At 52.1% G+C, this 27,463-nt stretch overlaps 2 protein-coding genes across 9 annotated transcripts in view; one reads left to right on the top strand and one right to left on the bottom strand.

Moving 5' to 3' along the window:
* slc8a1b (solute carrier family 8 member 1b) overlaps nucleotides 1-21,192 on the top strand; it is a 102,248-nt gene extending 81,056 nt beyond the window's left edge. For 2 of the 3 annotated variants that reach the window (XM_053874613.1, XM_053874614.1), the window contains exons 8-11: nucleotides 7,914-8,099; nucleotides 8,173-8,262; nucleotides 13,797-13,900; nucleotides 14,681-21,192. In XM_053874613.1, coding sequence (XP_053730588.1) covers nucleotides 7,914-8,099; nucleotides 8,173-8,262; nucleotides 13,797-13,900; nucleotides 14,681-14,953 — 653 coding nt within the window. In that variant the 3' untranslated portion in view covers nucleotides 14,954-21,192. The remainder of the gene's footprint in view (nucleotides 1-7,913; nucleotides 8,100-8,172; nucleotides 8,263-13,796; nucleotides 13,901-14,680) is intronic. The other variant, XM_053874615.1, reaches the window with a different exon arrangement.
* A 278-nt stretch (nucleotides 21,193-21,470) lies between these two features.
* Nucleotides 21,471-27,094, bottom strand: LOC128764662 (uncharacterized). 6 transcript variants are annotated; one of them, XM_053874618.1, is made up of 7 exons: nucleotides 26,757-27,080; nucleotides 26,039-26,271; nucleotides 24,904-25,095; nucleotides 24,667-24,836; nucleotides 24,454-24,603; nucleotides 24,109-24,272; nucleotides 21,472-24,048 (listed from the first exon to the last, which is right to left on the bottom strand). In XM_053874618.1, the coding sequence occupies exons 2-7, from the start codon at nucleotides 26,213-26,215 to the stop codon at nucleotides 23,786-23,788; spliced, it is 1,116 nt and encodes a 371-aa protein (XP_053730593.1). In that variant the 5' UTR covers nucleotides 26,216-26,271; nucleotides 26,757-27,080; the 3' UTR covers nucleotides 21,472-23,785. The 6 variants fall into 6 exon arrangements, with proteins under 6 accessions (XP_053730595.1, XP_053730596.1, XP_053730593.1 ...); XM_053874617.1 differs by having other exon boundaries at nucleotides 21,473-24,048; nucleotides 27,031-27,094; XM_053874620.1 differs by having other exon boundaries at nucleotides 21,471-24,048; nucleotides 24,904-25,089; nucleotides 26,039-27,080.
* Between the last annotated feature and the right edge of the window lie 369 nt (nucleotides 27,095-27,463).

Genomic DNA, 27,463 nt, shown 5'->3' with positions numbered 1-27,463 from the left:
TCAGAGCATGACCCCGCTGGTTCAAATGTCCCGGCCGGTCTTTGGTTTGATCAGGCGAGGACGATGTTGGGTAAATGTGGAGCGTGGTTCCCTCCAAAGCAAGATTAACCTTCAGCTGGGCTCATCATCGCCAAACTCCAAAACACCTTCTGAAAGTGGCAACAGATGCTGCGGCGTGGCATTAAAGCTCCGCTCATTTAGCGACGTTAAAGCCCTGGCAAATGTCAGCGCCGCCGTGTTTGTTTGCCGCAGAGTCAGGGTCTTTCTTTTGAACCAACTCATGTAGAAGAGCGTTTCCCACGAGCTGGACACTTGTTTGATCGCACTCTAACTCCTAAAACTATAAAGGCACTGGGACAGGGCTGACCTCCGCCACCTCTCGTCTCCATCCTGTTTCTCAGCTGATGGTTTTGCCCAACTCAGATGGGATCTGTGTCATCTGAGTGAACTGAGCTGAGACCTAGTGCTGTGTTGAACGCATGTGAACTGAGGCTGCTTTCTGTCTGCACCTCCTCACGACTGACACCTGGCTGCTCGCTCCTCTTTCGCCTGTCACCAGGGTTGTTTTGGGCAGCCGTGTCACTTTAGTCTTCAGTCACATCTTAGTCACGTCCACTTGTTATAGTAATAGCAATAATGTTCTAGATTTACATGACGAAAACCGAAGAAATGATCAAAGTAATGAAAACAGTTACTGCACTGTACAAACAATAATGTAGGTACATCAACGACTACTATTACGATATGAATATCTTTCAAATATACAGGTGTGCACCTGAGCATTGTGTATATAACACGGGCGTTTCTGCGTCACAGCGAGTGCTCGACCGATAGGATCAACAAATGCTGAGTGAACAGCACTTGTTGTTGGTGCCGCTTCAGCTTTGTTAGCTTGTAGCTGCGTTTGTCACCAGCCTGTTCCTCCACTGCACATTCGGTTTTTGCTTCAGAGTGATTGTAAACAAAGCACTGCCACACATCAGTGGCGCCACCATCCTCCAGGACTCAATAGGCGCCGCGCTGGGCGGCAGGTGGGCGTGTCCAAACATGGGTCAACAGGGAGCCATGTAAACATGGCTCCCTGTTGACTAAAGTTCCTCATCGTCGTGTTATCGTCGTGATCGAAGACTTTTCCACGAATCAATGCTGCCGTCGCCCAATGACTGAGGAGCTCTGTGGAGGCAAATATTGTTTGTTGAGCTTTAATTGACTTTTTCATTTGAAGCCAGAAGAAAGTGCTAGTGTTTGTGTCGTCCTCCATGAAATGGGTAGCAATCGGACCATTTCACATTCTGCGGTCGAGAAGGTCGTCTGCTACACTCGCGCCTTTGGAGACAACCAGCAGCTTCACACCAAAGAGGGACTTAGTGTGACCCTCCAAGTGCCAGCTCCTACACCAACAAGCAAGTCACGACTGCGCTAATTCAACTGTGTGTGTGTGTGCGTGTGTGTGCGTGCGTGTGCGTGTGTGTGCGTGTGTGTGCGTGTGTGTGCGTGCGTGTGCGTGTGTGTGCGTGTGTGTGCGTGTGTGTGCGTGCGTGTGTGAGGGATGCAGCAATAGCATTTAATGCCAGTAAACACAGCAGCTCACTGAGTCTCACCTCTGCACTCGAGGTGCAGCAGGAGTCCTGTTCTCCTGCTCCTGTGGGGTTTCACTTCACTTGAACATTTTACTTCACGTTTTTGTTGCTCAGCAACTTGATGTTTAATTTTAGAATGAAATGAGCTCGCGTTTGTAAATATCAGCCACACAGAAGAAAGTTGTTTTCAGAAGGAAGGACTGCTGGCTGGATGGGGAGTGAAGGAGAGGACGAATCGGGACTGGACGGAAAGGAACAAGTGGAAGTGAAGGAGGGAAGAAATGACAGAAGTGACAAGCGCCAAAGAAGAACGGGAAATGACATCATGATGAAAGGAAAGGAGGATGATGCGAGGGAGGAAGACAGAAGTGATGAGCAGGGGATGGAAGCTCAGGGAGGCAGGAAGAGGAGAGAGGAGGTGCTGGAATGAGAAGGAAGGAAGGGAGGAGGGAGGGCGGGGGGCAGAGGAGGTTACAGTAAGAACTGAAGAGAAAGGAAGGAAAGTCGAGCGTGAGTAACAGGGACATGAAGGTGAGTGTGTCCGGGGACAAAGAAAACAGACACGAAAAGAGGAAGAAAAGAAGTGGAAGTACGGAGGAAACTTCACTGGATGAAACGGAAGAAAGGGATGAGGTGTCAGAGGAAGAGAGAGACGAAGGCAACACGCGGAGGACTGGGCCGAGCGGTGAAGTCAACTGCTTCCTTCAGCGTGTTGGTTGTGAGGACTGCAGATTCTCAGACAGGCGGGCCACTGGAGGGGCGTCGGTCCCGCTCACACGGCTCATCGCAGAGGCTCCTCACAGATAGTTTGGACAGAGGAGGATGAGCCAAGAGAGACTGATGACTTCACTGGCCTCAAATGACCACAGGTCCTCATTGTTCTGCGCCTCCTCCTCCTCCTCCTCACTGAGTTATTGATGTGTGTGTGTGTGTGTGTGGTCACCTGTCGTCGGCGCCGAAACACCAAAGGAAGCAGAGTAAAGAGTGAGGGTGCGTCGTGTGAAGCTGCTGACGCTTGACAATGAGAAGTTGCAGACAGACAGAGACGTGAGAGTGAGACGGTTCAGTGCTCATCACTTGTTGATTTCAGGGGCCACACCACTGGACTGGAGGATGTCAGCCTGCTCCTGTGCAGCCCCCTGGCTGGGAGACTGTCCTGCCCATATTCATGCTGGGCATGTGTATTTTATTTTATTCCTCTCTCATTGTGAAATCTGGTGAGGACTTCTGAGGTTTGAATGGCACATGTCTTGGTGATGATCACGTGGCTTCACTATGAAGATTGTATGTAGCAGTTCAGCACATATTCATGTGACACTACCAATTGATTCCCAATATTTGAATCTGTTCTGGAAAGGCTGGGCCCCGAGATCCCACAGGTTCCCAGCCTCTGGTGTAAGGTGTCAGCCAGCCTTGGTGTGGCGAGCTCATTGGCTTCAGTCAGCCGGCGCTGAAAGTGTGGCGGTGTTCCATCTGCTGGATTGAATTCTATTGGATTTTACTTGATGTCACTTCATTTTAGGTTCCACACATGAAGCATGAGGTGAGAGAATCACACGTTGTGACGATTGGCTGTGAATGGGGAAGTTTGGGCCCCAGAGGCAGTGTATTGAATATGTGGTGTGTGGCCCCACGAGCAGGTGGCAGCAGGTGGAAGGGCCGACAGGTGACGCCACATGAGCCGCTGCACCACCGTGACCTCAGGCAGCCTCTGCAAATGACGACTTTCGGGGGCCAACTTTTGGAATCAATTTGAAGGAGGAGGAGGAGGAGGGAGAACTGGCCGGACGTCTGACAGGCCAGTCGGGCACCAGCCCACACACTCTTCAGACAAGATCTAATCAGGCAAATCAGTCAAAGCTGCGCGTGTGGGCGGATGAAAGCTGCCCAGACGTTGAAGTGAGACTAAGTGCTCGCAGTTTTGAGTCGGGAAAATGAGTGAGCGGAACGTTGCCGACAGGAAGAAGGGATTGCTCCTGACCCTGACCTCCACTTGCTTCCCTGACCGTGGACCCAGGAGGTGTGGGGGGCTGGTCTGGTGGAGTCCTGCTGAGTGTGGGAGAGAGATCTGACCTCAGAGCTGGACGACATGTCCTGGACAGAAACCTGATCCAGTGACGCCAACTGAGGCGGCTGCTCACGAGCACTTTAGAAAGTCTCAGCTCCCCCGCTGCTCAGTGGGAATGTTTGCCAGGTCCACCTCGGACGTGGCTCGTGAGTGGGCAGCCGGCGAGTTTGGGCTGTTGCCTGGAGGGCGACTGGAGCCTGGCTGCTGCTGCAGGGCTGGGACGCTCCAGGGGCTTCAATGGGGTCCCTAAAACAGTGCTCAAAAGGAGGAGACAGTGTAGTCACACCCTGATATTATCGGCCCAACATCTGTCATTTGATTTTGTCATTTCAAACACTTTATTTACAGATTCATGGTATAAGGTGGAAGATCCGTAGGTAAATCCTGTGAAGCCGTGACGTTTATTCCATGTATTTATTGGAATATGTTTTTCATCATCACAATAAAATCAGGGTCATCAGATTCATAAAATGGGGTGGGAAAATAGACGTGACACAATAATGACACGATAATGGTGAAGTCACACGGTGGTCCAGTGGTTAGTGCTCTCGCCTTGCAACATCAAGGCTGCAGGTTAGACGCCTGTGTGGTAACCTTGAACTCACCTGAGAGTGTGAAGGTGAGTTCTGAAGTGAGGCAGGGAGCAGGTGTGAGATCGTGGTTTTCAGTTGATGCTGAGGTGGAGCTGTGAACCAGACATCAGCATGTCAGCATGTGTCCTGACACACAGTCATGTTCATGTGTTTTGTGAGGACCTCTCCTGGCCATCACCCTTTCCCCAGCCTCCCCCCCTAACACAAGACTCACCTGAACCAGACTGGAACCCAAACCAGCAAAAGGTCCCCACAAGAAGGCGTGTTTCCAAGAATCATACAAGTTTACACACACACACACACACGCGGCTCCTTTAGTGACGGGCGACTGTCCACATCACCGTGGCAAAGCCTCCTTCGGAGCACGCTCAGTGAGCCGCCACAGATAACCTCCACTGGAACCTCTGTAGGGCAGACGAGGACGTGTGTGTGTGTGTGTCAGATGAAATATGACTCATGTTCAGGCCGAGTGTCTTTTATGACCTGCTACATTATAGCGCGGCGCTGACACGTATCTGGAGCAGCGCCTCACGGTGGTCCTCAGAGCGTGACAGACGGAGCGATGAGCACAAGACACAAAGAATATTCCGCTCTGTCAGAGCGCTGCGTCAGCAGGAAGTGGACGCGGAAGACGGCGCGATGGCCGTAGCTGGCGGAGCGTGGCGGGAGGCCAGACTGGCTGAGGGTGGACGGGACAGAAGCGGAGTCACGTCTCCTCGACAGTGACGTGTCTCAGGATAGCAGGGAGTTTGAGGTCAGCGCTGCTGAGGCGAGGCTGCTGACATGGACCTCACACAGATGGAGGCAGGGCCTTCACCCTGGTGACACCCAAGTTAGACAGTTAGATCCACGTTTAAGGCTCTTCCATTCTCAGTGTTGTGTGGGATACGAAGTGTTGACATGCCACCATAAATAAGTCATGTAAACGAACCAGCCAGCCAGGATACTCCGCCTCTTTCACGTCCTTTACTATGTTTCCACATGTTTACGCTCATTCGAGGGATGAGCCGCCGCAGACTTCAGAATGCAGGTTGCGCCCATGAAAAATGCAGGATCTGCTCGGCCCAACTGCTCAGTCTTGTTGGTGCTTCCTCCAGATCAGTCACATGATCAGGCCGCTCCTCCCACTGTGGTCAGCATGAGCCGCGAGTGTGGCGAGAGGCCGCCACTCCACCGACGGAGGGAAGGAAAATGGTGCAAAGTGGAGTGTAAATGCTACATATACAGTTGTTGTTTTGAGTTAAAGTGACTTTGTTGTTCATATTGAGGGCCAGGAAATACAGCTCAAGCATGCCTGACTCCTTAAAAGATTCTAAGTTAATGAAACATTTCAGGTTAACGGTGGACACAGAAACAGTCGCCAGTTAGGTTTGTTTACGATTAAAATAGCAGTGAATGAGCAGTGAATGCCTTGTTCTGCTCTGAGGGCCGCGCACACTGCCCCCTGCTGGTGCACCATCCTCTACTGCATGTGTGGGGCAGACGCAACAAAGCTGAGAGCAGCTTCTGTTGATGTGGGGCTTCCTCACGGGGACAGGCTCTTGGCAGAGAGATGTTCTGCTCCTCAGCCCAGTGAGCGCGGTGGAGAGTCGGCTCAGTGGATGCTCCTCCCGCTCCTGAGTCTCTCACATCAGTCAAACCTAACACAGAGTCAGAGGCAAGTGACCCGTGTTATGTTTCACTGATCCCACGGATGGTTCACCTTCTCACCTGGGAATCAACACTCAGGTGTCTGGGTGCCTGGGTGCACTTGGAACTCAAGTGTGGCGCCGTTTCACACTTCAAAGGACACATCAAAGGACACGTACCTTTCACATCACACGTTGAGCAATGCAAATGAAAATATATTTCCAAAACAGTATTTCTTACTTCTCAAGTCTTCACATCTATCTATGAGCATTTCAAATGAATATGTCTTTATATTGTGTTGGCAACCCAACAATCTCTTTGGTGAATTCAGGGACCCGCTGACCAGTCAACTGATGGTGAAGGTCAGTGGACTGTGTCAAACTACGACGGAGGCGGAGAGTTTGGGCTCTTGGCGTGTCAGTTGAATGCCAGTGCCGGTGGCGTGATGACAGCTCGCTCAGATTAAGATCCAGCCGCTCTGTGAAGTCAGGGGTCGAGTGGCGAGTCCGGCGCTCCGGTGTTGCCGCCGAGCTCCAATATTGGCCCGGCTTCCTGCTGCTGTGGCATCTATTATGAAGCACAACTGACGGCTCTGTCTGCGAGAAGATTTCCCCGGCGGGCGATTCCCCGGCACGCTGGTAATGAAGCACCTGGAGCGCCAGGAAATGAAAGCGCCACGGAGACGGCAGCGAGGAAGACTTGACTCAGCGATCACAGGTCGGCTGGCGGGGACAGAGGCGCGTGGAGGAGTGTGCCGCGCTCCGACTCTTTACTCTGCTGCCTGATCTGATCCCTTCCCAAAGCCGACGCCAAAACTAAGAAGCTTTACTTTTAATTAAACATTGTGAGGTGGATTAATCCAGGGCAAATGCTTGACCTCATTACAGCAGGCTGCTTCAATGAAGATCTGCCACCTGAGCTGAGCTGAGGTTCATATCGGCGTGTGGATTAGTCGGGCGTCAGGTGGGATCCATGTCCATGTGACTATCGGACCCGGCTCCTCTGAGGCCGCTGCGCCCAGCTCTGGACGTTACACCTCCTGTTTCTCCTCTTTTATCTCCTCACTTGGACGTGTAATTCATGAGCCGGAGATGGATTGGTTCTGGTGTAACAACACGCGGCTCCTTCATTTCTCAAGGGGCGAAATCTCAACTTCCACCTCCAACTCCAACTCTGATACTGAACTCAAGATTGTGACTCTCCTGTTTTGATGACTATATTCTCTCAGTGACCACCATCACCATCATCCTTTATGACTGCCTTTATTATTGTTATTACCCAGTCGTAATCTGCCGTGTCTGAACGGCTCGCTCAGACTGTTCTCTCACTTTGATATCAGACAGTTCTTGTTGTCTGTCTTAATGGGAGTTTGTTTTTTAATGATACTTGTGGATGCAACAGCTGACTCTTATATAGTTGACTCTTCAGTCTGTTTTCTACGTTTTGAAGAAACCGCTAAAATGGTGATGGGAGTGGTGAAGTGCGAGGCGTGTGTGTGTGGGGGGGGGCTTGTATCCTACTGTTGGGGGCACAATTCTGGACAAAATCACCGTCCTTGTGAGGACCGTATGACTTCTGGGGGACATTTAGCTGGACCCCACAAGGTTGCGCCTCAGTCTGAGGATGAAACTCCAAGCTAACTGGATGATTCTAACTGGGTCCAGTTTGGTTCAGAGTCCTGGTTCAGGTGAGCCGTGTGTTCAGGGGGAGAGGCTGGGGAAAGGGTGATGCCATGGGAGGTCCTCACAAGGGCAGAGGTACAAGTGTGTGAGCGGATGCGTGGGTGATGTGCATTCAGTCGCTGTCCATTCCTGAGGACAAACATGCTAATGCAGAGCCATTTTTCTGTTCCATGAAAATATCAGGAGAATACCAGACGTGAAAAATGAGTGTTAAAAATAAAACAACCAACAGTGCTTCAACCCACAGCTCTACTTCTCTGTCCAAACAAACCTCCTCGTGCATTGTTTCCGCCTTCTTATTGTGGTTTTTTGAATTCAATATTATGTCACTTAAATGACGCTGCCGTTCTCTGCGCCGCAGGTGAGGATGACGACGACGAAGAGTGCGGCGAAGAGAAGCTGCCGTCCTGTTTCGACTACGTCATGCACTTCCTCACCGTCTTCTGGAAGGTCCTCTTCGCCTTCGTGCCGCCCACAGACTACTGGAACGGCTGGGCCTGCTTCGTGGTCTCCATCTGCATGATCGGGCTGCTGACCGCTGTGATTGGTGGGTGCTCGCCGTGACGGCGTGGACGGCAACGCTGCCGCATATTTATGTGACGTTGCGCTCGCTGCTGCAGGCGACCTGGCGTCTCATTTCGGATGCACCGTGGGGCTGAAGGACTCTGTCACCGCCGTGGTGTTTGTGGCGCTGGGGACGTCGGTGCCAGGTGAGTTGTGACGCTCCTCTCTGAGGCTCCGCCTTCAAACTGGACATGCCACACCGCAGAGTGGCGCCAAAACCCGCCCCCCTTATAAACATCTGCAGTTATATTTGATGCCAACTTGAAGTTGAATGAAAACCAGCTCAACATGGGAGAAAACCTGCTCAAGTCGATGGAAGTTTGACGGAGAGGTGATGGAGCCCAATAGTGTTTTGACAGTTGGCCAGCTGCAGCCTCACACCACGGAGGGGGAGTGTGTGTGTAATGAGCAGCGTGTAGCAGGAAACACATTCAGCATTCAGTTCCACTGTCAACCTACTTTTTTATTTGAAACTCTTGTGAGGAACATCGTGGATTGGCGGCCATGTTTGGCCCCGGCACCTGGAGTTTGACCTGGAGTCTCCTGAACTCTTGTCCAAATATTTTGGACTGAATTCAGGCAGATCTTTTCTCTTTGAACTTGAGATGACAACTGAGCAGCAGAAGATCTCAGTGATGCTCGTCTCAGGGTAACAGCGACGTCTCACTCGAGCCTTCAGCCCTGCTATCGACTCCTGCCTCTTTGCTGTCGTTATAGAAATTCCTGCTGCGGAATTTCCATCATTTCCAATTTAAAAACATCCTCTCTGGCATTTAGCTTGGCGGGACCCCGAGGTCCCAAACCGGAGTTCAGCTGCGCGTGAATCCATTTTCTCCCTCGGGCTCTTTGCTCCTGACATTTCCTCTGCCCCGCCTCCCTCTTCCTGCGCTGGAAAACAAATCCTTCACAGAGACAAACCTCGGAGGAGAATCTGTGAAGAGTGGATCTGAGGAGGCTGAGGATAAGCTGCTTCCACGGCTGGTGTCATGTGACTCAGGGAAAAGCTGCCCTTCATCACACTCAACACTTCACGCGCTTCCAGTGACCTGTCACGTGCTGACTCGTTGGTTTGATGCAGGTTCTGGTTGTAAAACTCAGCTCTGAGCCTGAAAGTATGCTGAGGTACTGAGCCACTTCCAGCAGGACAGTACAGTGCAGTACAATACAGTACAGTGCAGTACAGTGCAGTACAGCGCAGTACAGCACAGTACAGTGCAGTACAGCACAGTACAGTGCAGTACAGTGCAGTACAGCACAGTACAGTGCAGTACAGTGCAGTACAGCACAGTACAGTGCAGTACAGAACAGTACAATACAATGCAGCACATTACAGCACAATACAGCACAGCAGAGTACAGTACAATACAGTACAATGCAGTACAGTACAATATAGTGCAGTAGAGTTCAGCACAGTGCGGTGCAGTACAGTACAGCGCTGGGTTGCTTGGAGAGAGACACGGCTCCTGGCTTGTGAACTGAGTCTCTCTCTCTATCAGTCACACACACACACACACACACACAGGCGCACGTTTGTCTCTCTGTCCTTGTGGGGACCTCTCATGGCCTCCACCCTTTCCCCAGCCTAAACACACAGCTCACCTGAACCAGGACTCTGAACCAAACCAGAGCCCCGTTAGAATCAGCCTCACATTGAGGTTTGGACCTGAGGGCACCAGCACACGGCCCCCACAAGTCAGGATAAACAAGTCCACGCGCACAGTGTTCTTTGGTGCGTGCTGCTAATGAAACTCACCCTGTTGCGTTTTTGGAGCAAGCGTCAGGTGTTGGTGGAACTGGTTTGGTTTCACTCTACTCTGGCACTTTCCTTTCGCTGACTCTGCGCTTCCTTCACTTCCTTGGGTGGTGTCGCGAGCCGAGAGTGGAGTTCCTCTCATGACAGCAGAAAGGAAGGAGGCTCGGACGTGGACAGGCTTCTGGCGCCTCGCCCACCAGCATTGGTCAGTGATGTGAGCAAAGACTGAGTTCACTCCTGGAAGCCACCTCTGACCTTTGGAAGCGGCTGTGACTGCCTAATGACTCAGCAGAGTGTGGCCCACAAAGGTCACCGAGGGTGGTGGAGACCACTGAAGACGCAGCTCGCGCCAGCGTGGCACCTCGACAGCGAGCGTGTCCTGATGTCAGGCTCTGGTGGAGAAATGATGGCGCATTCTTGAGCCGTCTGCTCACTGAGTCACGTTCCACCAAACTTTACTGGATCAGATGACTTGGTCCGTCTGAGTCGGGAGCCACACGTGTGGCTGGAGTCTGGAGTCGCCCTGTATCTCAGAAGGTGTGTCACGCCTCGAGGTGGCGCTCTCAACTCTGACCTCTGAGAATGGAAATGGTTCCCTCCCGGCGAACGAAAACTCCCACAATCCCATGATGGTTCGGCCGACTCCTGTTGTGCGCCAGGTCACTGAGAGCTGAGGAGCCATCTTCACTGTGGAAGCCCTGCTGCTCCTGTGGAGCCTGATGTAGATGCTAGATCACACCAGCAGAGGGCGGACACCTGTGACTGCAGGCTGTGGGCGGGTTTCTGTCACAGGATTGGAGTGAGCACCGTTTGAAAAGCGCCCCCTGCTGGAGGAGACGAGGGAGGCTGGAGTGTTGCTATGTAGCTGAGTCTGATACAGGATCGTAGAAGGTTCACTCTCTGAGGAAGATGTTTAGTCATCGTCGTCACCATCACCATCATCATCGTCATCATCATCATCATCATCATCATCACCATCATCATCATCACCACCATCACCATCATCATCATCATCATCACCATCATCATCATCATCACCATCATCATCATCATCACCATCACCATCACCATCATCATCACCATCATCATCACCATTATCACCATCATCACCATCATCATCATCATCATCACCATCACCATCATCATCATCACCATCACCATCACCATCATCACCATCATCACCGTCATAATTGCTGGATGGATGAGGAAGAGCATCTCCAGTGGATCAGATAAACATCTGTCAGAGTGAATTCACCGCCAGGTGGCATCATGACGTGCACGTCAGATGAGTGAACAAGTCCCTTCCTAAACTGAGGGTTCTTCTGTCTGACCGTGCGGCTCCGTCTCGGACTGTTCTGAAGCTACAGCCTTAGTGATGCCACTGTGGAGCGTTTCCTTCATCCTGAAGACTTGGGTTGAACTCAGAAGAGCTCAGAACTGTAGCGGTAGCAGGCCTCTCTGCTGGGGAAGGTCTCGGGTCCGGGCGAGGCTGAGGGTGGCCCACCTCAGACCATGCAGCCTGAGCGGGTTTTAGCTTCAGAGCAGCACCAGGCGTGGCCTTCATGGTACTGAGGTTTCTGCTCCCGTCAGGTTGTGATGCGCCTCGGAGGTGCAGAAGGCTCTCGCGGTTGCTGCAGGCTGCCAGCAGGTGACAGAACTGAAGTGAGTTTAGCTCAGTGAGTCTCCCTGAGGAGGGCTTTCAGTGAGGGAGGCAGGGGAGGATGGTGTGATTGACAGGTGGGAGGAAAGGGCAGAGGCTCTCCTGGGACGGAGACTCGGCCTGGTTCTTCACTGGCATGGAAGATCTCTCCACCCTCAGATACAAGAGAGGAGCAGCCGAAGCCAAAGTCCGGTCCACACAGATGCAGGACGACGCTCTGCCGCACGCCCTCGAAGCTGGGCCCGTCGCTTCTTCTCAGAGGTCCTGAGGTTCATCACGGCACTCGACTTTTGCTTCCTCTGACCTGAACCGTTCCAACCCCTGGTTACTCAGGAGGAAGTGATTCACTTGTGTGACGCTCTTCTCCTCCGCTGCTGAGGGACCCTCTGTGTCAGATGAACTCCATTCTCTGTTGAACTGCGCTGTCGCGTGAAGTCTCGTTCTCCTGGGACTGAAGTCATGTGACTTCAGCTGTGTCCACCCGAGAGACGAGGACGACGGCGGCGCTGCATCAGAGCAGACCACTGTTGGATGGTGTCATCACACAGATGAGGGAGTCAATCGGCACCACTGCTACAGAGAGTCAGTCCAGACCTCAGCTGTGGTGCCAGTTTCTCACCGCTCCTCCTCGTGGACAAATGTGGTATTACAGGCCAGAAAGTCTGGGAACGTAGCGACACCTGGCCTGGATGAAGATTGGCTCACTGCTGTGGGGCTTTCTCTTGCACTCTAGTCAACTCTAGTCGAGTCCATGTGGACGTGCGGCCCCACTCCAAAACCGTGGCGGATGATACCTCCACAGGAGGACCTCTTCTGAGGTCGGTGGTCCAGTAAAGGAGGGCATGAACTGGGGTGAGATGATCCGTGTCGGCCGTGTGAGGCAAGCGGTCTTTCCTCTGAAACCTATCACAGTGATAGGCTCACTCCAGCCCTGGACCAGCGAGCGGCCCAGTCGCTCTCTGAGCTCACACCAGAAGCAGCTGCTGAACTCTGGCAGCGCTTCAGTCGCGCCGCTCTCCAGCACAAAGAGAGAAAGAAAGCAGCTGCTTTGTCGTCCGTCTTTTGGCTGAAGTCAACGCAGAGGATTCATGTTGCGGGGGGTCGACTTCGCTGAGCCGTGTCCAGGCCGGGTTTCTGTTTCCCCCGACCATCGCGATGGTGAAGGATCGATCTTGGACCGAGTCGGCCTTTTGCTTTTAAGCCAGCGACAGTAAGAGGATTAAAGACGGTGGTTTCTAATTTAAGGTTCCAGGCTGCTGCGGCACAACAGGATTTAACGTTGCGCTAAATTGTTAATTACATAAGACTCATTTTATGAAGCGTCTCCTCCTCTTCTCCCAGACTCCTGCATTTCTTGGTGGCTGACGTGTAAAGCTGTCGCATGGCATCAGCTAACGCCAACGCCCAAAAGCTTTTCTCGCCGCCGTGTTCCCGCTGCTGTCAGGCCGCAGCTGCTGCTGGGCTTCTGCCGGAATCGGTCAGAAATATTACCGTAGTTTTCAGTCAGAAAATGTAAATATTGACTGTCGACTGAGAAACACGGCAGTACAGGAGGGATGTTTCACTCACTGACTGACTCACTCATCCGCAGCAGCCCAGACCCGCTCGGTCCCCTCAGGTGTCCGGGCAGTACACGGGAGCTTCGGTGCCGCGAGCAGCGGTTTGTTATCATGATGTTTCTGTGTGGATTTCCCATTGAAAACACCATCAACAGCCATCATCCTCTTCTATGGTGCAGGAGCTGAAGCTGAGCTCTGACTCAGGAATTTATCTGCAGCCACTGGGAAAGGTGGGGCTCGAACCTGCGTCCCTGGGCGAAGGGTGAGAGGGGCAGGGGGTTAAAGACATGGATAAAGATGCTGAACGTCAGAGGAAAGAGCCGAACTAAATCCATACGTGACTGTTGTTTCCTGACACTGTCTGCAGTGCACCACCTGTCCAGCAGGGTTTTCAGTTCAGCACAATGGCATTTGACCTGTTGCAATACTCGGTCCAATGGCTCGCTTCTCTTCCAGGAATTGACTGAGGGCTTGATCCGGCAAAACAGTCTGACGGTGAGAGTGATGGAAGCCCGAGGAGGGGAAATGAGTCACAGCTAATGTGGTGTTTGGAAGAAAAATGAGCAGAGGTGTAACACAGAGACGTGACTTTCGCTTCCTCCGCTTCCACATTCATTTGCGATGACACGCTTCCCTGCAGGCCGAGTGTGGAGCCAGGTGACTGGGAAACCGCAGTCTGACTCTCATGTGCTTCTGTTCTCTGCTCAGACACGTTCGCCAGCAAAGTAGCCGCCATCCAGGATCAGTACGCCGACGCCTCCATCGGGAACGTGACGGGCTCCAACGCTGTCAACGTCTTCCTGGGCATCGGGGTGAGTGACGCCTGCGCTGACCGTATATGCAGTATTTTTTACATTACATTTAATCTTTAGTTTTCACAGTGCTAAGGTTACGTGGCCCATGTGCCAGGTTGATGGTTGTGAGAGCTAATACTGCCCCCGGTGGTGAGACCCATCACTCTCAATCACAAACTCAGTTACGGCGACCCAAACACTTCCCATGATGCTTTGCAGTCCACTCAACCAATCTCAGTGGTTGATGGCTACACCTCTGCAGCCGGTCAGCTGGCTCCGAAGACAAGTGGGAAGAAGAAGAAGTCAGAAAAGATGTGGACGAAAACAGCACATTTTAGCACTGTTACGTGGTTGGTCTGATGTTACAAGGTGCAATCTTGGCAGCATGAAGGTCCTTTGACCCCAAAAGTTGGTGATCAACCACTGTGACTGGTTGAGCATCATGGGAAGTCAGCGCTACTGAGCCTGCTGTTGATGGTGCTGCTTCATGCATCATCGTATGGCTGACTTGGAACGAAGCCAGAGAAACTGCGGTTGGTTGTGGCAGCATTTCCATCTCTGAAGTCAGCTCAAGGAGCCAGACTCCTTCGTGCTTGAGTACATGAGCTACGGAGCTATGCTATACATGGCTCTTGCTCAGGTAGCGCTTGCCATGGTTAGCCACCGAAGCGCATCACACTGAGTCACACATTCAGGGGAGGGGGGCGGGCATCGAACCCCCGCCTCTCAGAGTCACAGGCCGACCACTCTACCATCTCAGCCGCAGAGGAAACTGGAGTCTCCTGTGTGTCCCCCCAGGTGGCCTGGTCCATCGCCGCCATCGTCAAACACACCAAAGGAGAGGAGTTCCAGGTGAACCCCGGCACGCTGGCCTTCTCCGTCACGCTCTTCACCATCTTTGCCTTCATCTGCGTGGCCGTGCTGATGTACCGGCGGCGGCCCGACATCGGCGGAGAGCTGGGCGGCCCCCGGACTGCCAAGACCCTGACCGCCATGCTGTTCTTCAGCCTGTGGCTGCTCTACATCCTCTTCTCTTCACTGGAGGCCTACTGCCACATCCAGGGCTTCTGAAGACGTGGAGGGGGGAGGCGCACGTGCAGGACCAGGCTTGATCTGTGGCTCCCTTTACACTGGAGACCAAGGACTGGATGTACAGATGGAGCGTCCGTGGAGGAGGGAGAGGACGGATGCATGGAAGTCAGCGGAAGAATCAGTGCGACGCAGCTGGAACAGAAAGAAGGGAAGCAATCATTCACACTCACTATCTTTCTTCTTGACTTCACCACCAAGTGACGGACAGCGCCCCCACGTTCATCTCACACCCACACTGGCAGCAGATACCAGGCGGCTCGCTAGGCGCCGCCGAGCGGCCGGAATGTGCCGCCTGGGACCAAACACCGCCACATCACCCTCACACTCGACGCCACATGTTGGCGAGCGTGTGAGGGTTCCGCACTGTGAAGGAAAAAAAAGGCTTCATTTGCTACCAAACTGTCTCCCAGAGCAGGAAGACGCCATCTCGGGATCCTAATGTAAATACAGGTACTTTGCTGCTGAATGTTCTGGTTCCGCTTCTGAACTGTAGATAACAAACGAATGAAGGTCGGCTCCCAATCAGGAGTTGTATGACCTTGAACAGGGCCATTTCTGGACCAGGTGGCTCTTCTCGTGATGACTGTTAGAGGAACCTCTGTCGTATCTTCTGTGGTTTTTGCTGCGCGTCGCCTCTCCTGCTAATGCGGTCTTACTTTCCCTGGGTCACTGCCGGTCTGAAAGCCTGCGATACACCTGGACCCAAACGGGCCACCACAACCGTGTTGGCTGGCTGGCTGGGTGGGTGGTGCCGCAGGTGGAACTTCATCGAGGTTCTGATGCCCTGTCGTCCTGGCCAAGCCACTGAGCGAGTCGGGACTTGACCGGTCACTGGATGTCTCAAGCCTCCATTTTCCTGCGCAGTTCTGGTTGTGGTTCTTCTGTACAAGCCATATAGACGTCGAACCATTCGCCCAGTCATCTGAGAGGACGCCCCAGCTGCAGAGGTCCCAGCACAGATAACTTCTCCAAAAGAAGCGGCGCCACCTGCCTGACGGACAGCCCTGACCAAAAATGAGGGGTGGACCAGAGCTGTCCGTCCAGACACACTGGTCCCAGTGAGACTAGACTAGATGAAGTTGTTGTGGTTCATCACCGACCAAACTCAAGCCATGTATCTCAGGCTTTCAAGGCCTCGCTCAACAGACCCATCATCCTCAAGGGCTTTCCTCAAAAACCGTAGGATTCTAGGCGCCACCTGACCGTGGTTCCACTTCCTTTGGACCTTCATGAAGCTTCAGGGCTCCACAGAGAGGAAGCTGGTGTCGTGGACCGCCAGAATCCAGCAGACCACCAGTGGTGTCACAGGTATCGCCACGGTTCGGCGACGACGACAAGCTAGTTCTCTGTGTTAGCCGATAAGACTGGTGTCGTGGACCAGCCATGAAGTGGCAGAAGAACATGGGCACAGTTGGCGCCGCCGGTCGTCCAAGATTCCGACTCATCCCACACAGCCCGGCGACATGTTGTCGGCCCGTCCAGGCCCGGAGGGAACCACGGAAGGGACTTGGTCGTGTGTTGCCTGGTCCGACTCGTGCGATCCTTCCGAGAGTTCCGACTTTCTCTCGGGCTGTGGGCGCCCCCTGTTTTGGTGTCACTGGTTCCCTTCACTTATCAAAGTCCAGAGAAGCCACTTTGCTTACAGAGATTGGTCTAATTATAAAACTCATTAGCGTATTTTCTGGACTATAAGTCGCCGTTGTTTCAAAGTTTTGCTGGTCCTGCGGCTGATACGCCGGTGCGACTTGTCTGTATTTAAGGATCTAATTTCACGATCTTAGGTGTGAATTCACATGGCCAAGAGCAGACATGGCATTACGTGACCGGATAATTCTGTCTGAGGAGGAGGTGGTGCTCCACGCAGAGATCTCACGTGATCCAGCCTCACAACAACAGGCAAACACAACACATATAATCGATGTGATCGCGGTGGTTTGCTGTCTTTAATGGGAATAAGAGGGAGAGAGAGAGAGAGTTCCTGCGTACAGCCCGCACATCTGCCGGGACGCACCGGCTGCAGATATTTATTTACTTCTCACGATTGGAAACTGCTATTTTCACACTCACCAGAGCAGGAAATATGAAAACCCGGCTGACTTCTTGGCTCCGCTCCGCTCCACGTCACAGACGTCGGCAGCAATGAATACAAGTGGCTTAGTGGGAGGAGCTTCGTGCTGTTACCACTTCCTGCTACAGATTTTTGTAACATACATTTCCCGAAAATGCGACTTATAGTCCAAAAAATACGGGCATTTCAATCACAATTTACGGATTCCCACCAACACAAGTGTGAGGCTGCCTTTGATCGGCCTGTTCTGAGAGGGAGAGTATGAGAGACTCATGAGGCTCTGGGACCTGGACTTGTCCATCAAGTGCAGTACCCAGCGCCTCCACCGCCCACTGATCCTCGAGCCTCCGCCTCGGCTCACATGCCCCTCCCCTTCCGCCCCCCTCGGCTGGCGTGAAATCCTGGATACGAATCAGAGTTTAGAAGGACTCAAACGGTCAGTCACGAGAAGCCCAGACCCGGCAAGGCCACCGGCGCCGCGGGTCCCTGTTCTGAGACAGAAGCGACCTGAGGCCAAGCTTTGGAAGCCTGATCTACGACTGTTATCTCCCGCTCAGTGACATCACTGCGTGGCTCCAAATTGATTCTTCTCCGCGGTGTTTTCTAACATGTAATATAATAAGTGGTGTTGCAGCCTTCATGTAATCCTTTTAGCCCCTGGCAGAGTCCGGCGCCGAGGCCACAGCCTTTGTTATTCATTAGACGATGGGATGGAGATCCACTTTGCTGCGATTGACAAATGTGATGGGGAGGCTCGAGGAGGAGCCACAGGAGTTCTCCGGCTCGGCGTCCCAGTCGGCCTCTCGGCGGCAGTTTACCCCTGTTTTTGCCAAAGGGAACTGTTTCTACCATCTTCTCGGTCCCGTCCGGACTTTTCTAAATGTCTTTCGTAAAACAACCAAATAGGAATTGATAAACGCTGAAAAAAAAGGATGTAAAAATGATCTTGAAATTTGTATGTCTCTTCACTGGCATGGAGCTGAAGGTTGTACACTGTAAAAAGTTGTGAAGGGAAAACAAAAAAGAAGTGGAAGACTTTTCCAGTAGCTTCAACAGGGTACCAATCTACGTTTGTACTGCTAATGATTGTTGGCTTTAGCGGAAAAGTGCACGCCTTGTTTGTGCCGTGGATTTGAGACGCTTGTTGTTTGTTTGGTTCATTTTCGCGGCCCGTCTGAACACTCGGTACCGTCTCGGAGGTTTGGGTGAGCGAGTTCTGGAGGAGCCTCCGTGGAGGTCCGACCGAGGCGCAGCAGGGTTCGGGTCGTCCCTCTGCTGGCGCACATGTGGACCGCGTGCTAGCTCCGTTAGCCTCAGATGGCAGCTGCTTCAAAACCGAACAGGAAAACAAGAGCTTTTCTTCAAAACTCCGTGCTTGGATTTAGCTGGATGGTTAGCCTAGCCGCCGCTGTACATACGACCAGCTCTGTAACCGCTGGGTTTCCGCTGCGCTGGCTTTGACGAGGTCAGCATTTTTTTTCTCTCGTGATGAAGGAAGAGACTTGCACTGGTTCTTCTGTGACTCCGCCCGGCTTTTTCCTCACTGGGACGAATGGACCGCCATCTTCTCGCGGATTCCTGAAGCTTTTTCTTTTCTTAGCGAAAAACAAATGTGAAGTTACAGCCATACGTTGATCTCTGGGCCGGCGAGGTCCGGACGTCTCCTGCCCAGCATGTGCGTCCCCCTGGTGTCCGTCTGTCCTTCTGTGTCGCTCTGCCTTCTTTCTTTTCCAGACCCCCCCCCACAGCCCCTCCCCGCCCTCTCTATAACTTTGGGAATGTCAATGTGCTACTTGTCGACACTGTGCATGAATGATAACGTGTGTGTATATAACTATAGAGAAACCCGTTCCGCACCCGGTGTTTGAAGGAAAAATCCATGCTGTATAGATTTTGTTCATCTTTTTATTTTTGAACTAATTTAAAGACTAGTTGAGGTTTTTGGGAGTCACTTGCACATTTCCATTGTCGTTGTTGAAAAGGCAATATCTGCTGTTATTGAATGTGAGACGAGAGCTCGACAGTATCTAAATAAATGATCTATATGGGAGTTGCATGGGTTGTTTGTACGAAAAAGAGCTTGCTCCTCCCCCTGCTGTCCTCTGGGCGGGGCCGGGGGCGGGGCCAGCGTACAACTAAAGGTTCTTTCATCAGTGAGGAGAACTAATGTGTATATACTGTACAGTGTTATCGGAGCGGTGGCCGTCACGCCAGAGACATATTTATTTATGGGAAAGACTCACTACTCTCAAGAATGACATATATTGCCTTTTTGGGGGAAGTTTGCTCGCAGCTGTGTTTGTGGATCTGGGCCTTCTCAGATCCCTCCTTCATTCCTGCTGTGTTTTTTTCCACCAGGACCTCGGTGGGCTTTCCAGCGTGTCCTCAGAGGACCATGATTTGTGTTGTCTTTTTTCTCCATGTCGGAGTGATTCATCACCTCGCTCGCTGCTCATGCATGGACGGCAGCGTGAAAGAAGTCAGTATTCCTCACGAGGCTGGGCTTGACCCAGCAAAACCTGTCGCCCCCTGGGTGCGTAGCGTTTGCAGTCCAAGACCGACCATTGATGATGATGATGATGATGATGACTCTCATCATCAGCTTTGTACGGGGCGTCTGTGGGCGGGGCCTTGAGTCAGCTGCTGTCTGAGGCGTGATGGAAACAGCTGACCCGGGAGGTGCATGGGTAGACCCCCCTAGTGGTGGCCCTTTTTCCCTGCTTCATTCGCTCGTGACACTCTCATCACTTCCGTTCCAATGTATTTTGGTATCTGACAGCTTTTATTTGGCTCTTGAGAGATTCGTTTCCCCTCACGCTGTGGCCCCTCCCCCTCCTCCTCATGCCACGCAGAGCAGCTGTCAGGTGTCTCTCTGACCTGGAGTCTTATTTTGTCAATGCAAAGCAGCAGGGATATTTACTTTGATATTTCAAACTAGTCAAGTAAAGCACATGCGCTACAGCCCGGCGATGCTCTCTGAGCGCTGACCCATCGCACTGTTCTGCCGGAATCAGCTCAATGAAGTCACGACGACGCGACATATTTCTGTCTCAACACACTTTAAACTCCATTATTTCAGTGCTTCAGTTGCATGTTGCCAGTTCTAAAGTCAGATTTTCCAACTGGTCACATGACCTTCTGGTGAAGGGGGTCATCTTTAGATGGCTAAAATCCAAACGAACCCAACAACAACAACAAGGTGTCCTGTTTCTTCAGGCTTGTTCTTCTGGAGCCCGACACTCGCGTAAACACTGTCATCATGAAGACGACACGTGATCAATGAGCTCGCTCGCTCGCTCACAATGTTGCACACAGACACAGCGTGTACAATCAGCCTCACAGATAAGTAAATAAACCGTGACTGTCGAAGGTCACGTCGGTCAGCAATAACTAGACCAAAACCTCCTCCTGTTCCTTCAAGGCCATAGGAATGGAAAAGGCCTTTAAACACGCTCCAGCGCGAGCGCTAGAAGCTTCGCTCTGCTAACAGTCGCCGGCGTCGCACGTTGGCGAACCACAAGTTCAGGGTGGAGGCTTCAGAAAGGAGCCCGCCCCAGTGGCGTGAGATTAAGGGCGCTGCTGTCGTGCAACGCCTTTTTCTAACCCCTGGAAGTGGGACTCCGCTCCAGGAAGCAATAACGGGAACGTAGCCATCATTGCGGTCAAAGCCAGAGCAGGTGGTTCAGGTGGGAGGAGCTTCGAGAGTGTCGTCTTTCACTGAAGCAATAACCTGAGCAAGCCATGGTTTCACGCTCAAAGATACAGACGAGTGACGTGTGCTGCTCACGTCCATGTTCCAGCTCAGGTCTTGGACTGCAGACGAGTCATGAAGAGTCTGATGAAGAGGACGAGGTGGCACCCCTCTCCTCCTTCATGCAGCTCCAGCCGTGTTCAGAAGTCACGGTACCAGAGAGGCTTTCTGCTGCCGTCCATGCCCACGCTCTCATTGTGACTCTCTTGAGTTCTGGCTCGCCTCCGTCGTGTGTGTGTAACTGTGTGTTTAATCCTAAATTAATCTTTGTGTTTGCTGATCACCACATGGTAGGAGGAGCGTTGTTCTGTATGACGTGTGTTGCCACTAACTGTGACTGCTCTCCATGGTACTTCTAAAACCAATAAAATCAAGTTTGGGATACCCTGTTTCAGAGACGCCCCGCGTCAAGCCTCTTGTTTTTGAAGCCCTCGGGCGCGTGCCATGGCAAGACTTGCTGAGTCAGCGCCTGGGTTTGGTGAGGCGTGAACTCCCAGCCCGGATCAGAGAGTGAGTGCGGTGAGGGGGGGGCGAGAGTGTCGCTGCTGCACCGTCACTTCAGAGCAGTCACCGCAATCGAGCCATCTGCCAGACTTGAGGACTGAGGGCTCAGAAGCACACAGCAGCATCAGTGACCACGCCTCACAGGCAGGTGGCCGATGCTCCAGAGACGGAAGACGAGGTCGGTCGCCAGGGAGCAGAGGACGGACCTCGAGGATGGGTAATGACCCGCAGGCGCTCTGAGCCCATGTTTACACCTCGATGATGACCAGGCTAGCCACGCAGCCGGGGCCATTCCTGAGGAGCAGAGAGTCCCAACAGTTCATCTCGCTACCTGACTCTCCTCTCACATGTGAGCCCGGTCAGGTGAAACTCACCTGAGCAGGTTGAAGTGCAAAATGTCCGCTGATTTGTAAACGAACGAGCAGCCACTCAGCGTTTCACTAGCTGAGTAACTGTCAGTGAACTGCTGAGCCCAGAAGTTTATTCAAAGACTGAGGCAAGTTCAGCAGGTAAAGTCCGACTCTTGCTCTCGTAGAAACATTCCAGGGGTGTACAAGTGTCAGAATGTTTTGACGTTCACGTGACAGCCCGTGATTGACAGTGAGCTCCTGACTACAATATTCATTTATTTTACGAGACACGATCAGCGCCGTCCACACAAACATGTTGTTACATTGATTTGTTCCCCGTGTAGCAAAACTCCGTTGCGCGATTACTTGGGTTTTTATGCTAGCTGCGGCCCTCACCAGGATAAAGGGACAGACCGGCTGTGCTCACGCACTTCTTTGCCTATAAAATACCCGGAATAGTTTGAGAAATCTGAACCCAGGTTCATGCAGAAATATCAATTCACTAAGTTAGATATTCAATAAATAAGCTGTATTCCGCTGTACTCACTGAATCATCAATCTGCAGTCAGACTCTATGAAACCTAACTCATCTGTCGTAGGAGACTTGCTGAGCATGAATGTGGCATCAACTATTTCTGTCAACTATTTCTGGTATTTTTTAGGAAATGAAGTGAGAGAGCCTTGATCCTGACATGCAGACGTGCCGTTGGATGGCGGCGGTTGAACACGTCAGAAACAATCACAAATACTGGGCTTTAAATCTCCCCCACGTGCGCATCACGAGATTCATCCGCGCGCACGCAGCTGGTGCGTGGCAAGCCGTGTTGGATGTTGTAGAAGCGTCGCCACGGAAACAGAGCATCACCACAGTAACTGGACGCACGGCCTCGCTGCTGCGGCCAGTGTGGGAGGCGGACCGCGATTCTCTTTACCGCTGGTCCCTGGGAGCCCAGAGATGGAAAATGAAGGTTCCAGTCGAGTTTCAAATTCACATTTGTTTCTTATTTACTGCATATTCTTCGTCTTCATTTGTCGTTCTATTGACCTCTACTGACTGATCATCCGTCAGTTCAGTCTGATGTATTTATTCACCAACGTGTCATTGATGTTCTGCAGCGACAGCGTCAGAGTGGCAGACGAGCTTTGGAGCAGTTCACTGGCTCATCTCTGCAGCGAGAACATCAACCTGCTGGAGCCATGACAGCAGGGAAGTGTCCTCCCCTGTAGAGGCTCGTGGAGCGAGACCTCACCACCACCATGGGCCTCCTGACCTCAGTCAAGGTCCTGAGGGAGTCAAGCTGAGGTTCCTCAACCACTTGGTTTTGTTCTGGATCCACCGCAGTTTTTGGCTTCTGTTCATTTAAGGGGAGAAAACAAATCCTTGAACAGAGGAAGGGATTGAGCCTTGAAAGAAGCGAGGGAGGAGGAGAGTAATAACAGCAATCAGTCGACATCAGGAGCTCAGAGAGCAGTAATTGGAGCTGTGAAGTGTGACTCATGGAGCTCTCACACACTCACACTCTCAAGCATGCCTCCGCTGTCAATTGTTCTCCGAGCACTGCTGCACAGCCAGTCTCACTCACTCACACAGGTTTGTTTCTATCCTTGCGAGGACAGACTGGACCCAGTTATTTTCAAGTTTGAGCCCTCACATTGTGGGGTCCAGCCAGAAGGTCCTCACCAGGATAAGCCGATCCCATAACCTTACAGACGGATGTGGATGACATGTTCAGGTACAGGTCCAAGACCTGATCCAATTGTGGGAGAGAGCCGGACCACCGTCTGGAGCCAGGGGTTTTGGGACGGATTCTTTAGCATTAGCGCATTAGCTCGTGTTGTGGGGACTGCAGCTGCGCTCTCTGAGTGCTTTCCTGTCCAGAACACCAAGAAGCACAGTTGTCGACCTGGAGCTGGGATTTGTGGCACTTTATTGAGACAACAATAGACAGTCCAGACTGCTGAGGCACAGCTGTGGTGGCTCTGGTCCTGCCTCTCCCTGGTGATGGCTGCAGCCGGAGTATAACCCTGCGACTGGACCGTAACGGCTTCCGTACCTTGGGTTACTGAGGATGACCACTGACCACTGCGGGAGCCAAAGGCAGCGAGAGTCATCGGCTGGGTGGTCATAATGTTAGAGTCTAGTGCTTCATGGTCTCCATGATGCTGAGCATCAAACACTCTCCGGGCGGCGTCTGTGCCGGGCCTCCGTCCGGCTCCGACACCGACGCCCTGCTCTCCGGCTTCAGCTGCAGACATCGCAGCTTCTGGCCGGTTCTGCTGAAGTAGTCCTGCAGCTCGGCCCCCGGGCCCTTGGTGGAGAACAGGTGGTCCAGGTAGGCCTGCAGGTACTGGTCTGAGGGGATCTGGTCCAGGTCCACCAGCTCACCCAGGCCTCTTCTTCCTGCGGAGTCAGCTGAATGAAGCGGAGCTGCGTGGGGTGTGTGAGTGAGGGTCGCAGTACCCAGCTCCTCCTGCAGGGCGTCCAGACTGACGGTGGCGCTCTTTCCTGTCTCACGGTCCGAGACCGTCAGGCCGGTCATGCAGCCTTCCTCCAGAGCCTCGCCGGGGGAGCCTCGCAGAGCACTGCGGCACTTGACCACATGGACTGACTTGGACTTGTAGCTCCTGACAAGAGCAAAACAGCAGAGTCGCACTCAGAGAGCGCAAACCTCCTCAGCTCACAGGTGGGACTACTACAAAGTCATCTCATGTGATGGAACCCAGGACCTTTGGACATGCGCGGTGGTGAGACATGACCAAAACACCACTCCAGAAGTCACTTCTGCAGCAGGTGCTGGACACTGACCTGTAGGCGGCCAGGATCCGGGTCAGCGCCTCCTGGTACTGGTCCAGCGCCGCCCTGGCGGCCAGCGGCTCGGGCTGATCCTCCAGAGCAGCCAGGTGCACCAACATCTGCGTGTGGAACGCTGCTGCCTTGGCCCAGCGAGTCACCAACCTGCAGCAGAAGGCAGCTGAGCATCGCTCCCTCAACTCCTCCCCTGGAGTCCTGCCAGGTCACCTGGAGTCACAGTCTCCTGCCAGCAGGCAGGTCTTCAGCTGGGTGAGGCTCATGCTCAGCTGGGCCTCCAGTCTCTGAGAGTCCTGGATGAGTCTGGCTCTGTCGCTCAGGTGGATCTGGCAGCGCTTCAGGTACTCCTCCATCAGCTCCTGCAGCTCCACCACCTTCTGCTGGGGGTCAGGAGAGCGTCTCACTGCATTCCACTGCAAAAAAACGTGCTTCTCCTGCGTGGCTCACCTGGACGGAGGAAGGTCCTGACTTGGCTTTACTGGCCGAGGTCTGTCTGCTGCCTGAGTACAGCATGTCTATCACCACGGTGACCACCAGGCCCAGGAGCCCGGCCAGACGGGGCTCCTCGGCGAACGACGTCAGCCTCCCGATCAGGTCTCTCAGGTAGACGGGCGCCTTGCTCCCCAGGTCCACCTGCAGCTGCGGAACAACCAGCTTCAGTGAAGCCTCCAGATCCAAACACACCTGTGACTGGCAGCACAGGCTCCAGCACCAGGTCCGAGAAATCCCTCAGCAGGCAGTTTGGACCAGCTAATCCAGAGTTAGTGGTGGAGTGAGGTGTGTCCAGCCCGGGGGGAACACCACACTCAAGGCTACATCCCAGTTCAGAGCAAGCCACTTATCCAAGTCAGAAAACAAGATCCCAACATTTAGCATTGAAATCACTATAGGGCCATATTAGTACAGGAATAGGGCCACATGTGGCTGCACTTTGCCCACCTCGGATTGTATGTGCGTTTATTTGCAGTTAAAACCACAGCTATTTGTGGCCAGTCTTTCGTGTTGATTTCTACGGAGCCCTGAAAGTGACATGCATGACTTTATTGTTTTTATCCCAAGATAACAGTTATCTAGAGATCATTTTATCTCATGATAAATTTTACCTTGTGATAATTTGTATCTTGAGATCATTTTTATCCCGGGATAAAAAATATAAAGTCAAGCATGTCGCTTCCAGGGAGGCGTAATACCTATAGCTTAGCCACATATGGTATTATTTTGAGTAGAAGGCACTTGATCAGAGGGTTAAAAGCGCACAGACTTGCAGACAGTGACTGACAACGTTGAAGCCATGGGAGACACGGTGGTTACAGGAGGAAGTATACAAAACGCCCTGCCAGAGAGGCAGTTACGCATGCGCTGACATTTACCATTGTAGCTCCAGATAAAAATGATCTGGAGATCCAGATCACGCGATAACAGTTATCTCAACAATAATCTTGAGATATATCGAGATCTGGGGATAAAAGAAATAAACACGTGCATGTCACTTGAAAAGCGCCGTAGATTTCCATGGAAGAAACGGAAGCCAGCACAGCTGCAGTGGTTATACAGTTTCAGGCAGAAACGTCTGAGCACCGACCTGCTTCAGCTGCTCAGTGAAGCGGTCCGCACTGCCCTCGTGAGGCTCCAGCAGCAGCGGGTAGTCCACGGCCAGTCGAGCAACAGCGCCCTCCTGCTGCATGGCCTGGTACAGCAGCGAGCCGATCGCCTCTCTCGCTCCGGCAACATCTGTCTCTGATGAAAACAGCTGACCCATGACCGGACGAGCGCGAGCTCACGCGCGCGAGAGGAAACTATTAAACACCTCTCACGCTGCAGGCAGAAGGAGAAATACGAAACACACGACATTTCAAATGCATTCTGATTCCATTTCTCACAGCTTATAAAGACCATAATAAACAACAGCAAACGACGAGGAAGCAAAACACTGCCAAGATGACGTGATGCATGAGAAATATTGACGATGACCAGTAGAGTCGCAGTATAGTTACGGTAATGTCATTGTCAAATATCAGTTAACATACATCGTCAATTGACCGCAGGGGCCGTTTTAGCGTGTCCAACTCACCAGGTGAGTATGTCTTTGGACCGTGGGAGGAAAGCCACAAAAAAATCATCATTATTATCATTATTCCGTTACATCACTGACAGTTCCATACAGCCATCCATCAACTTCGCTTTGAAAACGTGTTCTAATCAACTACGTGTTTGACACTGGTTTTACTGACTGACTTAAGAGAGAAAAGGTGTATACTGTTTATTTTTCCAGACGAAAAACAGCTCATTTACCCACAAACCTTGATCAACTCGTGCGCTTTCAGATACGTTGAAATCAGACCATCGACGTGGACATGAGGCAGTCAAAACACATCCTTAACAAGAGACTGACAACAGCTACATTTATTCGACTTATTCGACAACATTGAATAAATGACGGAATCGTCTCGAACTACTGTCCGTGACACATTTGACGTGTTCAAGTGGTTTGTCTTTTCTTGAGCGCAGGGATAATTCGATTAGAGATTAGACTGAGCCAACAGCCAACGACAGACGGCTACACCTGAAACTCACCCGCCGCTTCACCGACAGGTGGATCTGTGCGGTGTTTCTCTCGCTTCCGCCTGCAGAGTCAACGACATCCGTCAAGAGGACTCGGATAAAGCAGAGCGCCTGGACTAGAGCGCCCCCTATCCAAGGAGTCCAATCGCTTATAGGAAATAAAAGTTTTAAAATTAAAATTACTTGGGAACATTAAATACAATTAATAGAACAGTAAGAGGCTCATAATAGCCTTGAACCTCTGGTGTCAATTATATATCACAATTACTTACTCCATAACTTACTTACTCTATATACTATACTATAGATAAAAACACAGCACCTTTTAACAGTTTTGAATAATGGCTTTATATATTTTTTCCTTTGGTAATTTATGATCTCGGATTGTATCAATGTTTAATATATTATATATCTCTTTTCCCGGATACAACAGTTGAAAACAGTC

This window comes from Synchiropus splendidus, chromosome 9 (genome assembly GCF_027744825.2).
Source record: "Synchiropus splendidus isolate RoL2022-P1 chromosome 9, RoL_Sspl_1.0, whole genome shotgun sequence".
Taxonomy (NCBI): domain Eukaryota; kingdom Metazoa; phylum Chordata; class Actinopteri; order Syngnathiformes; family Callionymidae; genus Synchiropus; species Synchiropus splendidus.
This window is presented reverse-complemented; position numbering and strand designations above follow the sequence as displayed.

Bases quoted from the DNA above. Each gene is read 5' to 3' on its own strand.
- LOC128764662 (XM_053874617.1), bottom strand. From the start codon at position 26,215: ATGGGTCAGCTGTTTTCATCAGAGACAGATGTTGCCGGAGCGAGAGAG. The intron at 24,837-24,903 runs GTGAGCCACGCA...CCTGACCCCCAG, and splicing joins CAGGACCTTCCTCCGTCCAG to CAGAAGGTGGTGGAGCTGCA. The intron at 24,273-24,453 runs GTCAGTGTCCAG...TGCTCTTGTCAG, and splicing joins CGGATCCTGGCCGCCTACAG to GAGCTACAAGTCCAAGTCAG.